Source organism: Epargyreus clarus, unplaced genomic scaffold (genome assembly GCF_041222505.1).
Source record: "Epargyreus clarus isolate Ecla_fem2 unplaced genomic scaffold, WU_Ecla_fem_2.2 ptg000009l, whole genome shotgun sequence".
Lineage (NCBI taxonomy): Eukaryota > Metazoa > Arthropoda > Insecta > Lepidoptera > Hesperiidae > Epargyreus > Epargyreus clarus.
The window spans coordinates 10,981,889-11,000,879 of NW_027332217.1; the positions used below are offsets into that span (position 1 = coordinate 10,981,889).

General features: G+C 35.9%; 1 protein-coding gene across 1 annotated transcript; it reads right to left on the bottom strand.

Annotated features, from left to right (window-relative positions):
* Positions 1-2,337: 2,337 nt before the first annotated feature.
* LOC140744979 (toll-like receptor Tollo) lies at positions 2,338-7,499 on the bottom strand. The gene has a single exon (XM_073076707.1). It carries the CDS (start codon positions 7,278-7,280, stop codon positions 3,258-3,260), a length of 4,023 nt encoding a protein of 1,340 aa, XP_072932808.1. The 5' UTR covers positions 7,281-7,499; the 3' UTR covers positions 2,338-3,257.
* Between the last annotated feature and the right edge of the window lie 11,492 nt (positions 7,500-18,991).

An 18,991-nucleotide genomic window follows, 5' to 3' on the forward strand; every position in this document is an offset into this window, starting at 1 on the left:
TTCACGCTTATCTCACTCGTTAGCAGTGAAACAAGTACCTACAAAACTCTTGAGAAATCTCTGTGATAAAATTACTTACATCGGCTCACATGAAAATATTTACGGTTTTGATAGCTCTGGACATTCGTGGTTACGACTTTTAATCATTTAAGGAATGAGAAACTATACTGCCGGCGTATTCAACAGGTTTATTCCTTTTTAATTAGCTGGTTTATTTGTTTTAATTTTTTCAGTTTTTCAATCGGTCTTTTTACATTGTAGACGCGTTTGCCTTACATTCTTGAAATTAACAAGAAGTAATACTCAAGTAATGTATTGAATTATCATCGCTGCATTGGTATACCTAATGCGTGTAATATAAATTAATAAATAATATAAACTATAAACGACAGAAATAAATATTAACACCAAAAGATTTACGACAAAAACATGCCGATTATTTCGGTAATAAACTTGGTTATGTAAAGCAAGCGAGTAATGTCTTAGGAGAAGCAATAAAACTAATCTTTGGGAATGAGAAGTTCTCGATTGGTCAGTTTAGTGTGATGAACTAGCAAAATATGCAAAAAGCCAGTAAAATTTTATTATGCCATTTTCATGAGAGCTGCCATCAACACTTTCGTAATAAACCTGTCCCGGGCTCGATAACATCACAATCTCGACTTTAACCAAAAGCTAAAAGGTCGTTTATAGGGACATAAACGTTTATAGAATCATAAAGCAGAACCAATCTATTGTTTCGAAGCAGCCTACGCCTCGCGACGACATAACTAATCGAGCCCCGCTTTTTGTCCTCACCGGACACATAATCAATTGTCACCTCGAGTTCGAATATTTTCCACCTAAATTCTCGATGTCTCACATCCATTTAGAACAGGTTTGGGATGGTGTGTCGTCTATAAACGATCGGGTATCATGTTGCACTGGAAAAAAGGTGATGAGTGGACGAGTAGGAAAAGTGTTGGCGCGAATGGATGGGCCGCGCGCGCAACACGGGACTGCGATGGAACACGATTTAGAACCGATCAGGAATGCAAACAACACCCGATATCTACGAGTATCTCGGATAATGTTACGCTACATAATTAAGCTATTTGTCGTACTACATAACGGAAGTTGCGAAATGAACTCTAATCTTGGACAAAAATATTTAATTTCGTCGACAGATTACCGCTGCTCGAACTCGAATGTCATTTAAAAGATTGTGCAAGAGTAACGGATGAGGTGTGAACGGCGACACATTGATCATTGAAGTATTGATTTGCTTCAATAGGTGCAATCGATTCAATCTACTTGATGTATTGCTTCGATTTCTTCGCGCCACAATTGATTAATACGAACCGGTTGATTTCATTGTCCACTGTATCTTTACCCAATTTTCGAGCAACGACTATAAATCAGCTTGTTTAATAATAAGTTGACATTATGTAAATTTATAAGATAATTACAACAACTCCATCGTACTCCACTGATCTACTATACGATCAGCTGATAAAAAGTGTTTTCGTAATACGGTTTGTCAGGTAGCTCACTCTTCATGCCACCGTAATAATTGTGTCAGACTCGAATCACGAGCTCAATGAATTTGCTCCTGTCATAATGTTGAAACACTGTAACCATGATACATTGTTCTGTGTAACGGCAAAATCAATTGGAGGTCGAGTCTGCCACCTCTCAAATACGATGAGACAGTGTAGTGCAATCAAAAGTCAATTAAAGCGGTGTTTATTCATCCTCGCGGTCGACGATGATTTATAGTTTCGCAGCAGGCACTCGGGGCGAGCGGACTGTCGCGGCCGCTTTTTAAAATTAAAACCTTTCGACCACGGCGTGATCTTATCCCGCTCGATCAATTTAGATAAAATAAATATTTATACATTCGAATGTGGATGGGTGAATAAAGCGATTCAGTAAATTGATTATGTCTATGAAAGGTTTCTCTACACTCTCGCTGTTCGAGCCATTATTCAATACACATTGCAATAAAATCTCCAGCTCGCGATAAGATAAATCTAATAGCGTTCGCCCAGTTGTGACTGATTAAATTAATATTTTATGATGTTTCGGTTAAAAGTGCAATATAATCGCATAAACTACTTTAAGTATGAAATGATTTGATTTTTGCATGGAATTAATTAATAATTTTATGTTAATTTAAATAAATTAAACACTTTAAGTTATAAACAGAAGCAAATGTTTTAATTAATAGCAAGATTTGTGTAAAAATATGTATGTTCAAAATTAAAAATCTAGTTTCAAGGTCACAGATGTTCGATGGTCTCTATTTATTTAATAATATAAGGCTCTGTTCTAGTAGGAATTAATAATAAAATTCAGTTTAGTAGACAAAAATATTAATTTATTCATACTCTGCGTTTGGAAGCGTAATAAATACGTTTTTTATGTTCTAGCTAAAAATTACATCACAAATTATATACTTATTCTTAGAAATAGCTATTTACAATTGACTAGGGTACAATTCAGTTCTTCGACAGCTTTACCTTAATTATCTATATACATTCATACTTACATACAATTATTTTATATAACACATCTCACTCCATATCATAATCAACATAAGTACCTAACATTATCACAAATAAGTCATTTTCCTGTCACCGCAGGAATTAATTTAATGAGGAACCTTACTATACCAGTTTTATTCTACAATCGTGAATTAAGAAGGAATGTACTAGTAAGTAATTAGTAATGTAAAGGCTAAAGGTACATTTGACCATATTCCACTGGCTTTCACATTGTTCGCCAACCTAGAACACCATATGGAAACAAGTGATATTCACCTCGGTAACGATTTTATGCATAAGAAAAAGAAAAAATGTTTTTTTTTTTACTTAACAAAGGTACCTTGCCAAGTTTACAGATTAAAATTGAAAATTACAAAGATTAGTGCAATTTTGTACTGTGTTTTTGATTTACTTTCTTGTTCTCGAGTCACCATATACCGATATTCGGCTTCGTATTACAAAACAGGTACATTTATTTATAAATTCAATAAAGATTACATGCGAATATTATTATAAATGGTCATTAGGTACTTAGAGTACTAGTATTTTCAACATTTACAACTTGTTATCATAATTTTATTCATATTCATTTATATTATTCAGCACCAACTTATACCGACATTTCTTTTAACAATTCGACATGGTATATTCATCTATAGCATGCGTTAGTTGAATATTCGTTAATCTACAATTATTATGTACAGTAATTAATATAATCACATTATTAGATTTCTAAACAAAGTAAGTCTTTCTCACATTAGTGGGTCTTGTGTTTGACATTGGAATTTGTTGGGCCGGTCTTAGCGGCCGCTCCTCACATTGATGGTTATCTATTGACACATAGCTATGATGGTGTGGCAGCCGGTCGTCGGGTCGACCTTCACTGCTCGCTACCGAGCAAGTCTCGTCCTCGGTACTGCGCGCGGACACCTCCGCGCTTGCGCTCGTCGAATGCATAGGACTGGACATCATTAGAATAGGAGGTGCCATTCCATACTTATACCAGGGATCATGAGACGTGGGTGGCGCTGTGTACCGTAAGTTACCGTGCCTTCCGAAACCCTCCCTATTACCAGTTTTTATGTTATTCGCGTTATGAAGCGTCCGATTGGGCAATGTCACGTCCACGTCGGGTAACCGAAAATTTAGTTTTTCCCAACAGTTTCGTTCACCCCACACTATCACTGTGCACGTTTTTAACAAAACTTTTAAGTCCGGATCAATGTTTATGGCACTCAAGTCCGTCGTCACTAAGAATATAATTTTTTGACGTCTATGCCTAACGTTCACTGAATTGATAGCACTTTGAACCGCCGCTTTTGACTCAGGCGCATCCCACTCTTGCTGTAAAAAGTTTATTGACAACACTATAACGAGTCTTTTAGAACTTTCAGACGCACTTACTAAACTGTCACCGGAACGCCTTTCAATCAGCTGCAGATCCCTATGTTGTAAGCACAATGAGTGTCCTGAATTTTCGAGCTCGGAACTCACTGCGCGTGTAACGAAATCTTCGTCGCGTGGGTTGTACACAAAGAAGGCGTCAAATCGTTTATTTTTATTGTCATTCATGTCTTTTGGAGTAGAACTAAACACTCTTATGCCGTATTTTGAATGCATCCACAATTTAAAATCTTCTCGGAACATGAACAGTACAGCGGACATCAGTAAAAGTATGATTACTATTATCAAGACTACCGCGATATATGGAATATAATTTTCGACACCGTCATTCGATTCGATGAATAACCGCTTTAGAGTCTCGGTGCCGGTCTCCTCTGTAGTGGTCTCTGTTTTACATTCCTTAGCCACAGTTGCGATGGTTTTATTCATTGGTTGCCCGTGAGCAAAGTAGCACATCATGTTCTCGGTATCTTTAGATTTTTTTATTAGCCATTGATTCAACTGTGCAACGTCTTTACAATCGCATATCCAGTTGTTGCCATCTACAGAGACACGCGTACGGGGATTGTTGTCGGTAATGACTCGCCACGGCATGTAGTCGACGTAACCGTTATTATCGAGGTCTAAGAACTCCAACGAAGACAAGTAATTAAAGGTGTCATTCTCTATTAACTTAATTTTATTATCTTGCAAATAAAGCTCATTCAAATTTTGAAGCCTCGTGAATTGCGTATTTCTTAAGACCTCTAAGTTGTTATTTTCTAAGTGGAGTACTCTTAACGATTCGATGCCGTTAAACGTTCTATTTTGTATCATATTGATGTTGCTATTGTTTAGGTACAGAACTTGAAGCCGTTTTTTACCGATAAATACGTGATTTCCTAATTCTTTTAGATCATTTCCATCTAAGTAAATTTCGGTCGCGTCCATCGGTATTTGGTCCGGCACGTGATCGTAGCCAGCGCTCGAACAATCGACAACGTTGGAGTTCCAAGTGAGATCATGATAGCACGCGCACTTATCTGGACAAGTCATCTTGCAATCACAGGCGTCAAAGTCACAACAATGGCACAGGTTGAAACAGTGTGATTCGTACTCGCATAAAAATTCAGAAGACTTTACTTCAAGTAAGAGCATATCCATTTTAGTTCGTGAATGGGTTAAAGAGCACCTTACACTTTCTAAATCCATTACTCTCGGGCGCTGCCTGAGGTCACTTAATTGGTTAATTCTCTGCAACCAGTCCATTGTACAGTCGCACTCAAATGGATTCTCACTTATATAAAATTCGGGTAAATCTTTATCTTCCGCTACAGATGATATCGCAAACGCTCCGACGTCGAGTGTCTTAATTTTATTTGAATAAAGCATGACTTTATTAAGGTTGTATTTCTGTAAGAATGTACCTGGATTTATTTTTTCAATGTGATTATTATTCAATACTACCGTCTCTATGCTGCTAGGAAATGAAAATTCGTCAATGCCTCTTAGTTTATTATTACTAACATCCAACATTTTCACATTACAAGATTCTTTAACACCATTAGTGTCTTCTAGCTTTTCTATTTTATTTTCATGCATGTCCAACCACTCAAGATTTGTTGGAATGTGGCTGTAATCAAACCAAAGCAACTCATTGTTCGATACATTTAACCAAACCAGAGGTTGAGCATTTGTAAATATGCCTTTCATATCTACTAATTTGTTGCCATCTAATCCAATGGCCTTTAATTGCAGATTTGGGGCAAATGCTCCATCATCTATTTGATCGATGTTATTTGAAGCCAAATTAAGTATTTGTAGAGATGGTAATGCAGCAAATGTGTCCTTTGATATTTTTTCGATTTTGTTTCCCACAAGTCTTAAGCCATATAAGTCATCCAAACCCTCGAATTGTGAAGTTGTGACTTTTGTTATTCTATTCATGCCTAAGTCTAAAGATGTCAAGAACCTAAGCGTCTTTATGGCTTCCGGTACTTCTGATAACTGGTTCCCACTAAGTCCCAAATCATGCAGCTTCGTTATATTCTCAAAAGAGCGTAAGTCAACCTTAGTTATTCTATTGCCATCAAGAAATAACTGATTTAGGACATATAAATTAGAAAAATGATTACTGTCAACTTCAATTATATTGTTGTGTGCCAATGAGAGCGAATGAAGATTTTTCAAATTAGAAAATGCACCGTCAGCTATTCGAGCGATATTATTAAATTCTAAACTCAAAAACTGGAGGTTATTCAAGTCTTGGAATAAAAGTGCATCTATTTTAGTTATTCTGTTATGAGATAAGTTTAAAACTATCAGACGAACTAAGCCCGAAAAGGTGTCTCTGTTAACCCACTCGCTGGTTAATTCATTGGTAGATAAATCTAATATTTGCAGTTGATCTAATCCTTCAAGAAGTCCAGGTGCGAGTACACTCAATGAATTGTTGTTTAAATATATTTGCTTTATATCTCGCGATGACTGGAACATTTCAGGCGGCAATGCAGTTAAAGCATTTGTGGACAAGTTAAGTATTTGTAAATCACTTAATCCAACAAATGCTCGATCGGCGACGTTTGATATTCTATTGTTTTGTAAGAACAACTTCTGTAACGCGCGTAAACTCGACAGGCCGTTATCAGGCAGTGTGCTTATTTCATTATGTGACATGTCTAATGTTTCCAGTACAGTATTGCAAGACTTGCCGGGTGCAGTCGGCCCATTTCCCCAGTCAGAGAATCCCAAATTTGATATATCTTGCAATCTGTTTTGTGTCACATTAAGTTCTTTTAAATTATACAAGGGACAAAATATTTCTGAGGGCAATATCCAAATGTTGTTATCGCCCAAATCCAAATTTCTCAAATCGGTAAGTCCTCGGAAACTATCTCTATGGAACTCCATAGACATGGCAGACCAGTCCGTGTTATGAGTTCGAATGCTCAGACTTCGTAATCCACTAAGAGGCGAAAGAACAGCAGATGGCACGTATCGTATCTTGCACGATTCTATCCTCAGCTCCTTCAAGTTATGAAAACGGGATAAAAGTTCCGTTCCCTCTTCTTTCCTTCTCCCGACGTCGAGAGAACTTTCGAAGAAAAGTACATCAGTACAATGTAGATCCAAGCTAGTAATACGCTGAGCCTGCGAAGTACTCAGACCGGCCAGCAGATCAGTGGCACCAGCGGCAGTCCTCAGGGAACACGCGAGCTGCACCCGCGTGGGCTCGCCGGCTGCGCCCGACACGCGCTGCCACTCGCACTCCTGAGGGGCCTCGGCGACTCGGCTCGTGAGCGACGCACCTCGCGCTTCCATGCACATCCAGCACACCGCATACCACAGCGATAATAATCCCATAGAAAACATTTTGATATTACACTCCAGAACTGTCACTTTATTTAAATCATCACCATTTGATTCGATTTATACGCGCACATCGCTACGTTAGTCCGGATGCGCTCGGAAAACTTTACGAATTTCCCGTCAAACTTGTTCCGAAGTACGACACATAACGGCTCGCGGACTTATTCGGAGCGCGACAGCACCGCTCCCAACGGCGTCAATGTAGCGACTGACTGACGGCGTGCGTGAGTTGAGTTGAGCGACCGGCCGGCGGCGCTCTCCCCGCGCCGACGCTCCTCCCCCGACAAAGCGAACCGATATTCTTCTCTCTTTTCCCTCAAAAGTTCACAACGGCAACAAGTTGCCCACCGCAAGATTGGCATGAACAGGAGCGCGCTTCGCGAGCTTTTATAAACATGGCGGTGCTTACTTTGTTTGTTTTGCCTTAATCGTAAAATTTCAATAGCTCCTCTAGTGAAAAGCGTGCCTGTATATATATCCCAGGCGGGAAAGCGAATAAAGAAACTTAGGCTATTTCCGCTTGAATTCTTTTATGCCAGAAATGAAACACGGCTCTCTTGTTTGCCTTTTTATTATACTGCAAGAGTTTTGAAAAGTATGTTTTTGTACGAAATGAAATGAACTTTAAAATAGGTTCTGAAAGCTAAAGCAATTTAATTTAGCAGTTATTTAATAAAATACACGCTTTTCGGGTAAGTATACCTATTAAAATAATTTCTTTCTGGTAATGTCTTAATTAAAAAAGTTGTTACCGTACCCAAAATAAATTATTACGTAGTCTAATTTAACTTTAATATTATTAAACATAACAATACACTTGCATTCTACTGGTGGCTACAAATTTCCTTCCGTAAGTAAATAGGCCTATTCCTAGAGTAGTAGTCAAGTCTACAATTGCGATTTTACAAATAAAATTAAAGCATCTCATATTATGGAGGTGATACGACAGTAAAAGATGATTTTTATTAATACAGTAATACCATAGTAGTATGGTAATACCGTATTAATATAACTATGTATTTCTTCACACTATTGTTCTTAGAAACCAAAATCGACATTGCAGAACAATACGATCGAAGGAATGTTAACGTCATTATTACCTTATCTGCACATAAGTGTGTACATCCGATTCCGGTACAACTATTTGCTATTCGTTTTACGAAAAGGCAAATCGCCTTTGTTCTCTAATTCTGAAAACTCCTGTGAGTGACGCATTTCCCGATAAGCCTTATCTGGCCGACTTGTCAAATTGCTCACTTAGTGACATCATCAGGTTAATCAGGTAGGATCGTGAGTGCTGAGTATGTTTAGGTTTAGAAAAAAGGGAATGAAACATTTTTATTCAAGATCTTTTGGTATTTTAGGAGAATATTAAGAGGGCAGTAAATGAAACAATTTAAAAAACCACTTATAGTTTATTTGCTCTACCAAGATACTGTTAATCAGTTGCCTGGTGGTTCTTGAATATATAATTATAAGTAGGTAGTTGAATTAAAAGGTTTTGATAACGTTACAGATTGTATAATACGTCAAAATATTCCATAGATAATAACGAAATTTAGAAACGTTTATAAAACACCGTGAAAGATATTTTCCGGCAGCCTACTTATTGACAAAGTATTTAACTAAAATATATAAAAAAAACCTATTAAATGTACGACAAAATCAATATAAATCTCGTAAAAGTATAAAAAATTCTTTAGTCCTGAGCTTAATTCAGATATCTTATTAGAAAATGCGATACAAGTTAGCCTGCAGGTTATGTACACGTAGCGCCATCTCTTATCAGGCGATGGAAATTTACTACAGTGTACCAAATCTTGTCCTATAATTTAGGTAATCTGATATATGACATATATCTGTATACATAAAGAGACAGGTATACATACATAAAATACATGTGAAGAAATGAAAACGCATTTCGGAAATACAAAGCTTTGAATGAAAAGTCCTCAAACTGCTTAATCAATACACATCGATCTCACAGGAAGTTTTATTGGCATACTTACAAGCAATGTTTTGGAGCAACCACAGTTAGTACTTGAACTGCACTCGTCGGCGAATGTGTGGATATGAAAGCCCTTTATTGGCACACTTGTCGGCGCAAAATCCTCCGCAAAGAGTTAACTGATCGGATTGAGGGCTCTCCGGCTTCCGGCGGAGTGAATCAAGTTTGTTCGTTTATTTTTACAGACAAATGAACGATCGTTATAAAAATATTGACGACTGATTTTTGTTGCTTGGTAGCACTACTTGATAAAACCGGGTTAAGGTTTGATTCCTGGTCGAAGCAAATGTGTATCTTTTTACAGACTTTTTAATTGTTTAGAATATAGGTATGCGTTATTAACAAAACATAATATAATAAAATCCGAAATAAGTAAATTCCGAAAAGTGTCATACGTAATCCATTTTAATTAATAATCTTTATATGATGTATGATTGTAATATGGATAAAACTTAATAAAAAACCAATATTTGTATAACTATACTTTGCATTAATAAACATGACGATTTAAATACAATAATCGGCTTAGAGACCCCACGCACACGAATAAATTCTCTAGAATTCGGCTACAAAATTTATCTATTACCTAATTTTAGTAAACGGCTTTTAAGTTTTAGCTTTATTTATCATTCATTTAATATTATGGTTACTATATGAACTCACTACATAATCTTAGACTTAATAATAATCTGTACAAATAGATAAATGTAGCCTGCGTGTACCTAATTATAATATGAAAGTGGTAAAACCCTTTCTCGTTCGACTCCGGTGTCACTACCGCCACAACTATTTCTACCTCATAACAGCAGTGTTAAGCGCTGCTATGTTCTGTTTTAAAGGGTGTGGGTAAGGGAGACATACTTATCAGAGGCATTCCAGCTTAGTCCGCAGGGGTAGCGTCGCATCTGTGGCCGACCTCAGGTAGAAATATCTAATCCTATCTGGAGTTGATTACGGATGTCCATGAGCGGCAGTAGCCACTTGCCATCAGGTGGACTGCATGCTCGTCTGCTACTCCTATTTTATAAAATAATAATAAAGAAAAACTAACAGCCATCTTCAAACTTGTAACGTTTGCATGGTATCCAATATGAACTATAAAGGATGTGATTTTCCCGAATCCCGGAATACCCAATAGATTCCTTTGAAACAAAAACATTGCTTTAATCTAGAGGAATAAGACTATCGAAACGAAGGATTGTAATTAAAATCGATGCAATAGTTTTATAAAAGTATCCATTAACATCCTTTTACTGAATTACTCATAGCCCACATTCCTTCATTCATTTCTTCAATTAGGAATCCCTGTCGTAGCTACCGTGTATTCAAGCAAAGACAAACATTCAGATCGAGAACAGATATCTTAATTCGACATTTAGATGTTTGCTTAGCCGTTGATCAAAACTACCCCTTCATGTGTCAGACTGGCGACTACTCCGACACGCAGACCGTCTTACTCTTAGTATTTTGTGGATGAAAATATGAAACATTGTCTTAAAACTGCGTATATCATCAGGTGCTTGCGACCGCCCGGCTCAGGAAGCTGTAAATCACTTCGGATCTACTGGTTCGTCTGCCATTCTTACGCAACCATCATCAATTGACCTCCCCTGCCCTTAGGATGAGTAGGGAACGAGAACGATTAAGAGGAACTTGGTCTCAAATAGAAGTATCACGACAAACTGGTAGGCGCTTAGACGAACCACTGAAAACGTTTAATCTACTTTTTATTGCATACGCATCCTGTCGTTACTCTGTTGTTCGGATGACAGAAAATAAAAATTTTCCGGATCCGTCGTCACCCACAGCGTTTGATGTCGCCAATGAATCAAGCCCACAATCACGCGTTGTTAATGATCATCCATGTACATTAATCACAGTAACACATGGCTCAAAGTGTCACAGATTATAAAATGTTATGGTTAAGTCGGCAATTTGAATACAACCGTTAAGGCATCGAATGTTGTGTCGGGAAGGGTATAATTAGAAATGTGTGAACTAGTCGTACCTATTAATAGCTTTTGCTAAAATATTTTTATCGCTTTTTTAAACTAAGGTGACTACTACATATAATTATAGAGCTGGTTAAAATTAACTGTAAAATATTTTAGAACACACCTTAATATTAGACCATGTGTCATACATTTATATGGGCACAACGGCAGGAATACAAATCTGGCTTCTTTTAGCCGGCTTCTTTTAGTCTTCCTTATATTCACATACAAATAGACTGCTTAAAGATACCAAATATAAGTAATATATTTAGCTGTATAAATTAAAGTCAATTAAAGTGTCATGCAGACTGGCATAACAAAAAGTTCTATCTATGATTTCTGCCTCCAATTTATACGGGTATAAATGACGCATCATCAGAAGCTCGAAATGAAAACAACATGTGATTTTGATCACCATATCTAACCACATTACAAGTCGCGATTCCCGCCAACTGTTCCCGTGCCTTCCCCATTATCTGTCGATAAATAGATACTATTGTGTTTCCGCAAAAAACGCATAAATCGAATCGATCTTGCTAGCTGTCTGCCATTCACGTTACTGTCGTAATGGTCGAAATCCCCAAAGACCCATACATATTGTGCGGTGGTAAACGTCAAAATATTTTGTATCAGTTGTGCTAATGGGGTTTGTAAAGTTAGCATTAAGGTCGTATTGTTATCCGGGAATATTGTGGCCAAATGTCCGCTTGCGGTAGGTATGGTACGCGGAATTTATAAATAGTCATAGCTTGCTTGATAAATGATGTTTGCACTGGTGCGATAGACACAGCCTCATAAACGGTATATGGTTATGTTTACGTAACATACGAGTGAACTATGCTCTACATTTGCTGTAATTGTTGTACGAACAAACTATTTACGGCGTGTGTTACAAATTAGTTTACTCCATGTTTTGTTATCGTGACATAGAGAGGATCTCTGTTAATAGAGTGGATAGAAAGGTTGAGTAAAGTTCTACTACATATATTTCTACTTTCCAACACATGGATTTCGGGTAGGTAACACTTGTCCTATTTAGGGCCAATAGAGTATATACTGTTTTGCAGTCCTTATTACACAGAAAAAAATAGATTTAACCATTCACTTATTTACTACTTAAGCAATAAATATATCTGTAGTATTGTGAATCACCTTTATTAATAAATAATGACTTCACAAATGACTTAAACTCGTACTCAAATTATATGTACCTATCTTTAATTTTAATTCCAAAATAAATCCATAATCGTATCTCAAACCACATTCTTTACAAAATTACCGAATTCGTTTCGTAATTACTAAACACAATGCGTCGGATTAGAGATTCGTGAGGGTAAAAGTCGCAAAAAACGACAAGATCCCGATCCCGGGCCGATCCTGAGGATACTTGACGAAATTCGAATGAATGTAATGGCATTATGATTAGCATTATTTGGTTCGGAGGGGCCACGAATTCCGGTTTTGGAGATAAAGCGAATTTGGCCAATACAACCGTTTTTTCGAACTCGCTTTCAAATTCACCTCAAACATCTGGTGGATGCACGGCCTTAATCGCATTTGTTGCGCCACACGTTATTAATAGTCGAATGGTTTGTTTAAATATTTTGGTGACAGTAGAAAACGAAGCGTACGCGGATTAAGCTTCGGTTCTGTATGACGGGATAACATGTCGGTTAAAATGGTTCCATATGAAAAAAAAATTAAAAGTCACATTTTAAAAGACCCTCAAAATTCATTATTTTATTTTATTACTTTTTAAACATGAAGGGAAACAAGAACATTATAATATGTAATTTACAAGAAAATATCTTCAACTCATTCGCTGTAAACTCTACATAATCTCTTTTCATAAGTTATCAAAATGTATAAGTACCAAACGGAAAGTAATTTTCTTGCATATGAAATAAGTATCATATTTCTGATATCAATATTTAATTGTCAATATTAATCGGCCGCTCTCATATCAATTGCTACACCCATTGTGGGTCCATGTGTTTCTAAAATTGTAAATGATTTTTATAAAACAATTGTAAAACCATGATTGCAATAAAGCATTAAGTATTGAGTAAGTGCAACTAAAAAAATCAGATATAGTTAATAAAAAATATATTATACATTATTAGGGACCTATTCTTTAAAGGTACTTAAGCGCACATGCCATATCTAAAACAAACCCAACAACGATGAACCGACAAGATCATTTAGAACAGATGGCTCTCAAACCAGCAAGCGGGACCCTAAAACATCGATATAGTCAGATGAATTTTAATTTATGTGGGGATTTTAATAAATAATTAGGAATGGAAGCGATGTGTAAACAGTAAGCAGAAAGTTTTTATTTCCACCGCATTTTATAGATCTGGTTAATCCGGTCGGTTTTGTCACGGGTGCTTAGGAACGACTGCACTAAATATGAATCTTTATGCCTTAACGTTGACATTAATCACAAAAGACCACGTGATTTATATAACAACATGTCGTGGTTTGTTCGGCGTCGAGTTTAGTCTACTAGGTGGGTTAGGAATCCCATATTAGTTTGCCACGCGAGACTAGACTTAATCGATCAAATCAAAAGTTACCATCACTAGAAGGATTCCCCATTCAGATCCTGTAAGTGTTAAAGTTTCGTCTCAGTAATAATAAATATAAACATTGAATAAGAATCATTAATTTTGTTACTTAATTTAATGACATTACTGTTAAAGAGGATATTCTTGTCTTTTTAATTCTTTGTAACGAAGGAATGATATTAATTTTATTATAAACGCTAAAATATGTTTATATATTCTAGACAGTAACAATGCTGTCAGATGCCTGAAGTAGGACAAGCCTGTCAGATAAAAATCAGAGTAAATAATATAATCCGTGATTTTCATAATACTAAAGGAACTGTCCTTTTCCATTTACATCAAAAACACTCAGGTATTCTCCGTCCCGAATACACAATCGGGTCATGTCCTGGAAACGGGTGCGTGTGGCAACCCTACAACAGGAGCGTGCTTAAAATTCAAGATGCCAACAAAAGGTGCATTATGTTCGTTTTATAACTTTTCGAGTGACCGCTACATAACACACGTGTCGGGAACCGAGTTTTGTGAAACAAAGACACCTTTTAGGAGCTTCGTATTAACCCGCGTCACATTTTTACCAACTTTGAAAAAGAACGAACCTAGCCTATGTGTCTCTATGTATGTTCTCCTACTTACTATAGTCTGATTCATAATTAGGTGTCCAAAATGTAAACAAAGAAATGTCACTGTCAAAATTAACAAGAAACAAAAATTTTAATAAACTCAACAAAAAACGAAAATTTAACAAATATACACAATTTAACAAACGCGTTATGTAAAGGAGAAAACATTAGAGTTCGATCACAATCACGAAAATTAATAATATCAGTTACGAAACTTAAAATGACAGCACAAGAAATGTCTTGGATTCCGATTGTGTTACCATTATGACATTTTAATTTTCTACCATAAACTATGTTTTTTATTATTATTACTGTACGGAACGAAATTGAGGTGATATAAATATTAGAAAATGTGAATTAATCTTAATTTATTTAGATTATTATTTTATTATTGTTGTATTACTTTAATATCGACAAAAATAAAAACTACCATTTGTAACGGATTTTCTTGATAGGTCAACACCTTTGTTTACATTTTGGACACCTAATTATGAATCAGAGTATAGGTACATCAGCTAATAACACTAATTAGCACTGTTCATAACAGCACTGCTATAACAAAATAATAAACAATTAAAAATAACAGTTAAAATACCTAATCCAATACCGACAATTCTTGCATTAATTATTTATCGTTTTCCTTGGTGTGCAATATAAATAATACAATACTAGTGCCAATGCAGTTTGCATTCCTAACGAGGAAAAAATCGTCGTAAAAATCCAAATAAGTAAATAGATCTCGATGTTCTGGGTCTATACTTGAATGTGCCGACGTCACCCATAAAATTAGAAAACTAATTTCAGATTGTGAATTATACGAATCTTGACAGCGTCCATCATTTATTAATGCTTTGTTACTTCGCGCTCCTAATTAAACCGAATAATGCTCTATTTTTACCTCATTTAGACCAATGCGTCATTTCTCGTCTTTAATAATTATAAAACCAATTTTTGTACAAAAGGACTTATTAACAGCTACAATGTTTTAAAGTAATGAGACTGATAAGTTATGAATACCTCCGTTATACTTAAAATACATTTAAACAACTGTGTAATCGACTGCTTATGTTGTTTAAGTTTGTTATATTTGTAATTAAAACAGTAGTCTAGATAAGCATATTTCATAATAGGAAAATACGGGGCAACAATATGTATACCTATTTAGGTTAAGGCCAACGCCAGCGCGTTTAGGGAGATAAATCCCTTAATGATAATTACTTGGAACGTACCAATGCAAATTCCCCAAAAATAAATATTTACGACACGTACTTTGATTACCAATAAAATTTTAATGGCAAACAGAAATCTCCTCCGTAACATCATTTTCATTTATGAAATTGGGGTAGTAAATTATCATATAGTCCTCTCGATAGTAGGTACTTCCCACACGAGGAGGTTTCTAATCAACTCCTATTGTTTCCACGAAGCACAAATATTTTTACGACCTTAATTCACCAAAGACTTAATTAACTACATTTTCCATACAGAAAACAGGCGTTACCTTATACCTATGCGTTAAAAAACTACACACCTCTGTTTACACACGCTCGCCTTAAACTAAAATTGTCTGATATGAAAATGTACGACAAAAACGCGTTTGATAAGTGATAAGCATAATAGCCGGCTTGAATAAAAAATAACATGACACGTTGATTCAGACGCTCAGAACAAATGAGTGATGAAAGATTGACAGTGGAGATATGGCCGTACGAATGTACAAAGCGATTGTGTCCAATGTAACAGGCATTCTATAACCGGTAAGCCGGGTACGATTGATTCTAAACGGCAAACGGCCTGATAAAAATAAAAAGATCCGCGTTATTGATAAATGAACGACAACTCGGACATCTACGTATTGTGAATTCGCTTTGTGAAATGTCGATCATTACTGGCTACTCGGAGTCTTTCGATGAAAAGAATAATTTTTCAACCGTCTTATCTGTACCACAGAATACATAATAGTAGTAAATTATACATATAAATAGTGATACTTGTACAAATAACGTGGTGCTTATATTCTCTTTACTTATGATTTTTTCTCTTTTTCTTTGACCTTTTTAACTCTTACATATTTATGTAGCGACTAAGAATCAAGTTATATTTATAACTAAATTACACACATTCACGTACGTCCGCACATTTACGTATATTCATAGTCACCGTACCTTTCATCTTTGTATTGTAATCGAATTGATATTCCGAATACGAAATTGGATTCTTGTCCGATCCATGAGTTCTCACGGACAAGACCGTCGTTTCAAAGTAGTGTGCGTTATTTTCAAATTTTACATTAACTTTTCGGTTATCATCAGTTAGAATTCCCCAATAATTAATATTCAAATCAAAAGCACCACGCATTTCGGGCTCGCATCCGTGGTTGTGTCAGTGACCGCTCCTGAATGGCCCTAATTTTTTTCAGTTTCGATTTGTGGGTTCTTGCTTTGTGGTTCAAAATTAATGATTTTTGGTCAGTGCATCGCTACGTCAAGTACAATGGTTCGAATGACAATGGTGTCCCGCTGTCCTCGATATTGACGGGACGGGGCTACCTACGCTCCTGCTACCTTTGTCCACAGGAATTTTGGATACGTCATGAACGAAATGGAAGCTCGTGAGAATGAGCCCTGATATTATATAAAATGATTCTCTAATTATAAAAGGGCTTTAGGCACGTATCATTTTTTTCAATTACCACAAACTCTCCATCAAAGGACGAAATTTGTTCTCATTAAGGAATTTGTGATACGCTTTGTCATGCCGCAGCTCATCTGTTAATGGACTAGAAATTAAAATAGAGTAATTTTAATATCGCGGTTTTATAAATTAGTTTCATTTAAAACCATGTTGGCACTATTACAACTATTCGTTTTTAAGGGAAACAATACAATTGTTCCCATAAATTTTATGATCGTACCGTGTACAAAGGGAGCATCTTGCCTTTGTCAATTGTTCGAGTTTCCAAATATTGGGGTGGTCTGCTGTGACCGCAGCACTATTTAACTCAAATACGACGTTGTAAATAGCCATCATTGTGGTCGCCAGCCTTCTAGCATTGTCACTGTAATTTATTACAATTCAATATAATTTCATTAGCAGCAATAGCGCCGAACTGTTTATAAATCTGTATGACCACAATATCAATTCGATTGACGACAGTGTTCGTTGTTATGGGCAATAAATCCGGGGATTATCTTGTCCGTGGGCCGTGATTAGGTGCCATCGATTGTTACCAATATATTGGAGGGAAAGTAGAAAATTAAATCGTTTAAGCCAGGTTAATGGCGGACGTACAATGCGATCCGCTGCTAATGACATATGGGTGAAGAGATAAAGGCCGTGTTGGTCCTATCGTTAACACGGAAGGGTAACTATATTTACTATAGTGATTCATTACCAAAAGCATCAGTCCTTGGAGTCCAAAAATATTTAGCAAAAGAACAATTTTATTCAATCGTTTTACCCAGGTTCCAGGTTCCATCCATGGCCATTGTCCATGCAGACATAACAGAATTTAAACAGGTCTTTTTCTGAATGGTTTGTATACCTACTCATGTGTATGTGAACCCATAGTAGCCCTGAAACAGACTTATGGGACTATGATAGCAATCGTTAGTTTTATTTTTCAGGCATTTTATGCTAACATTCTAATCTATTTAATATAAAATTTAACACATTTGTACATATTTGTAAATGAATTGTAATTTCACAATTCAAGTCCGAAAACTTTTAAATAATGTAAAAAATACATTATCCTTTAATATTACCCCTTGTATTAACAAAGGTACTAATTTGACCGTTCCCATCCAGAATCTAAAGAAAATCGGACATCAAGTATAAACAATTCACGTAATTCATTTCGAATTCCCTTAGCGTGTAACAGAGATATACTGAAATGACCAATCATGGACGTGCTAAGCTTGTAGAACGCCGATATTTACCCCCTGTGTGATCATTCACATCACACCGAGTATCTATAAGTTTCCAAAAACAATAATCTGAAATATTTTGAAAGGATAAAGCAAACGCTACTCTTTAGACCGCGTCATTGCTTCCCAACTGAGAAGATTTCGGCTTAACACAAACCTATAAGAAATGAAAATTATGCTTCGTAATTATTTAATAATTTTCTTATTTCAATTCTATTTGTAGTTAGTTACAAATGTCCAAGGCTCTAACAGCTTAACATTAGAGAGATTACATGTTTATAAGTCCATGTGCTCATCCTTTATTTCCTGATGTTCGCTTTATCCCTGGTATTTCAACGTAATTAATTACCTAAATTATTACTCAATTACAAATGAAAAAGAATAGGTATTTATAATAATGACGTCTTTTGAAAAAAATAATCTCGATCGACACACATATTTCCATCTTACTCTATAACTTTTTTTTTTTTTCTCTATAACTTGCAATAAAGTATGAAATAAAATTTCGCCACGTGCCACGTAGAATAATAACTAAATTGAACATGTCTAGAATCTTGTAGTAATATATTAACTCAAAAAGAGTAAAGTATATC

Coding starts and splice junctions, on each gene's coding strand:
- LOC140744979 (XM_073076707.1), bottom strand. CDS start 7,280: ATGTTTTCTATGGGATTATTATCGCTGTGGTATGCGGTGTGCTGGATG.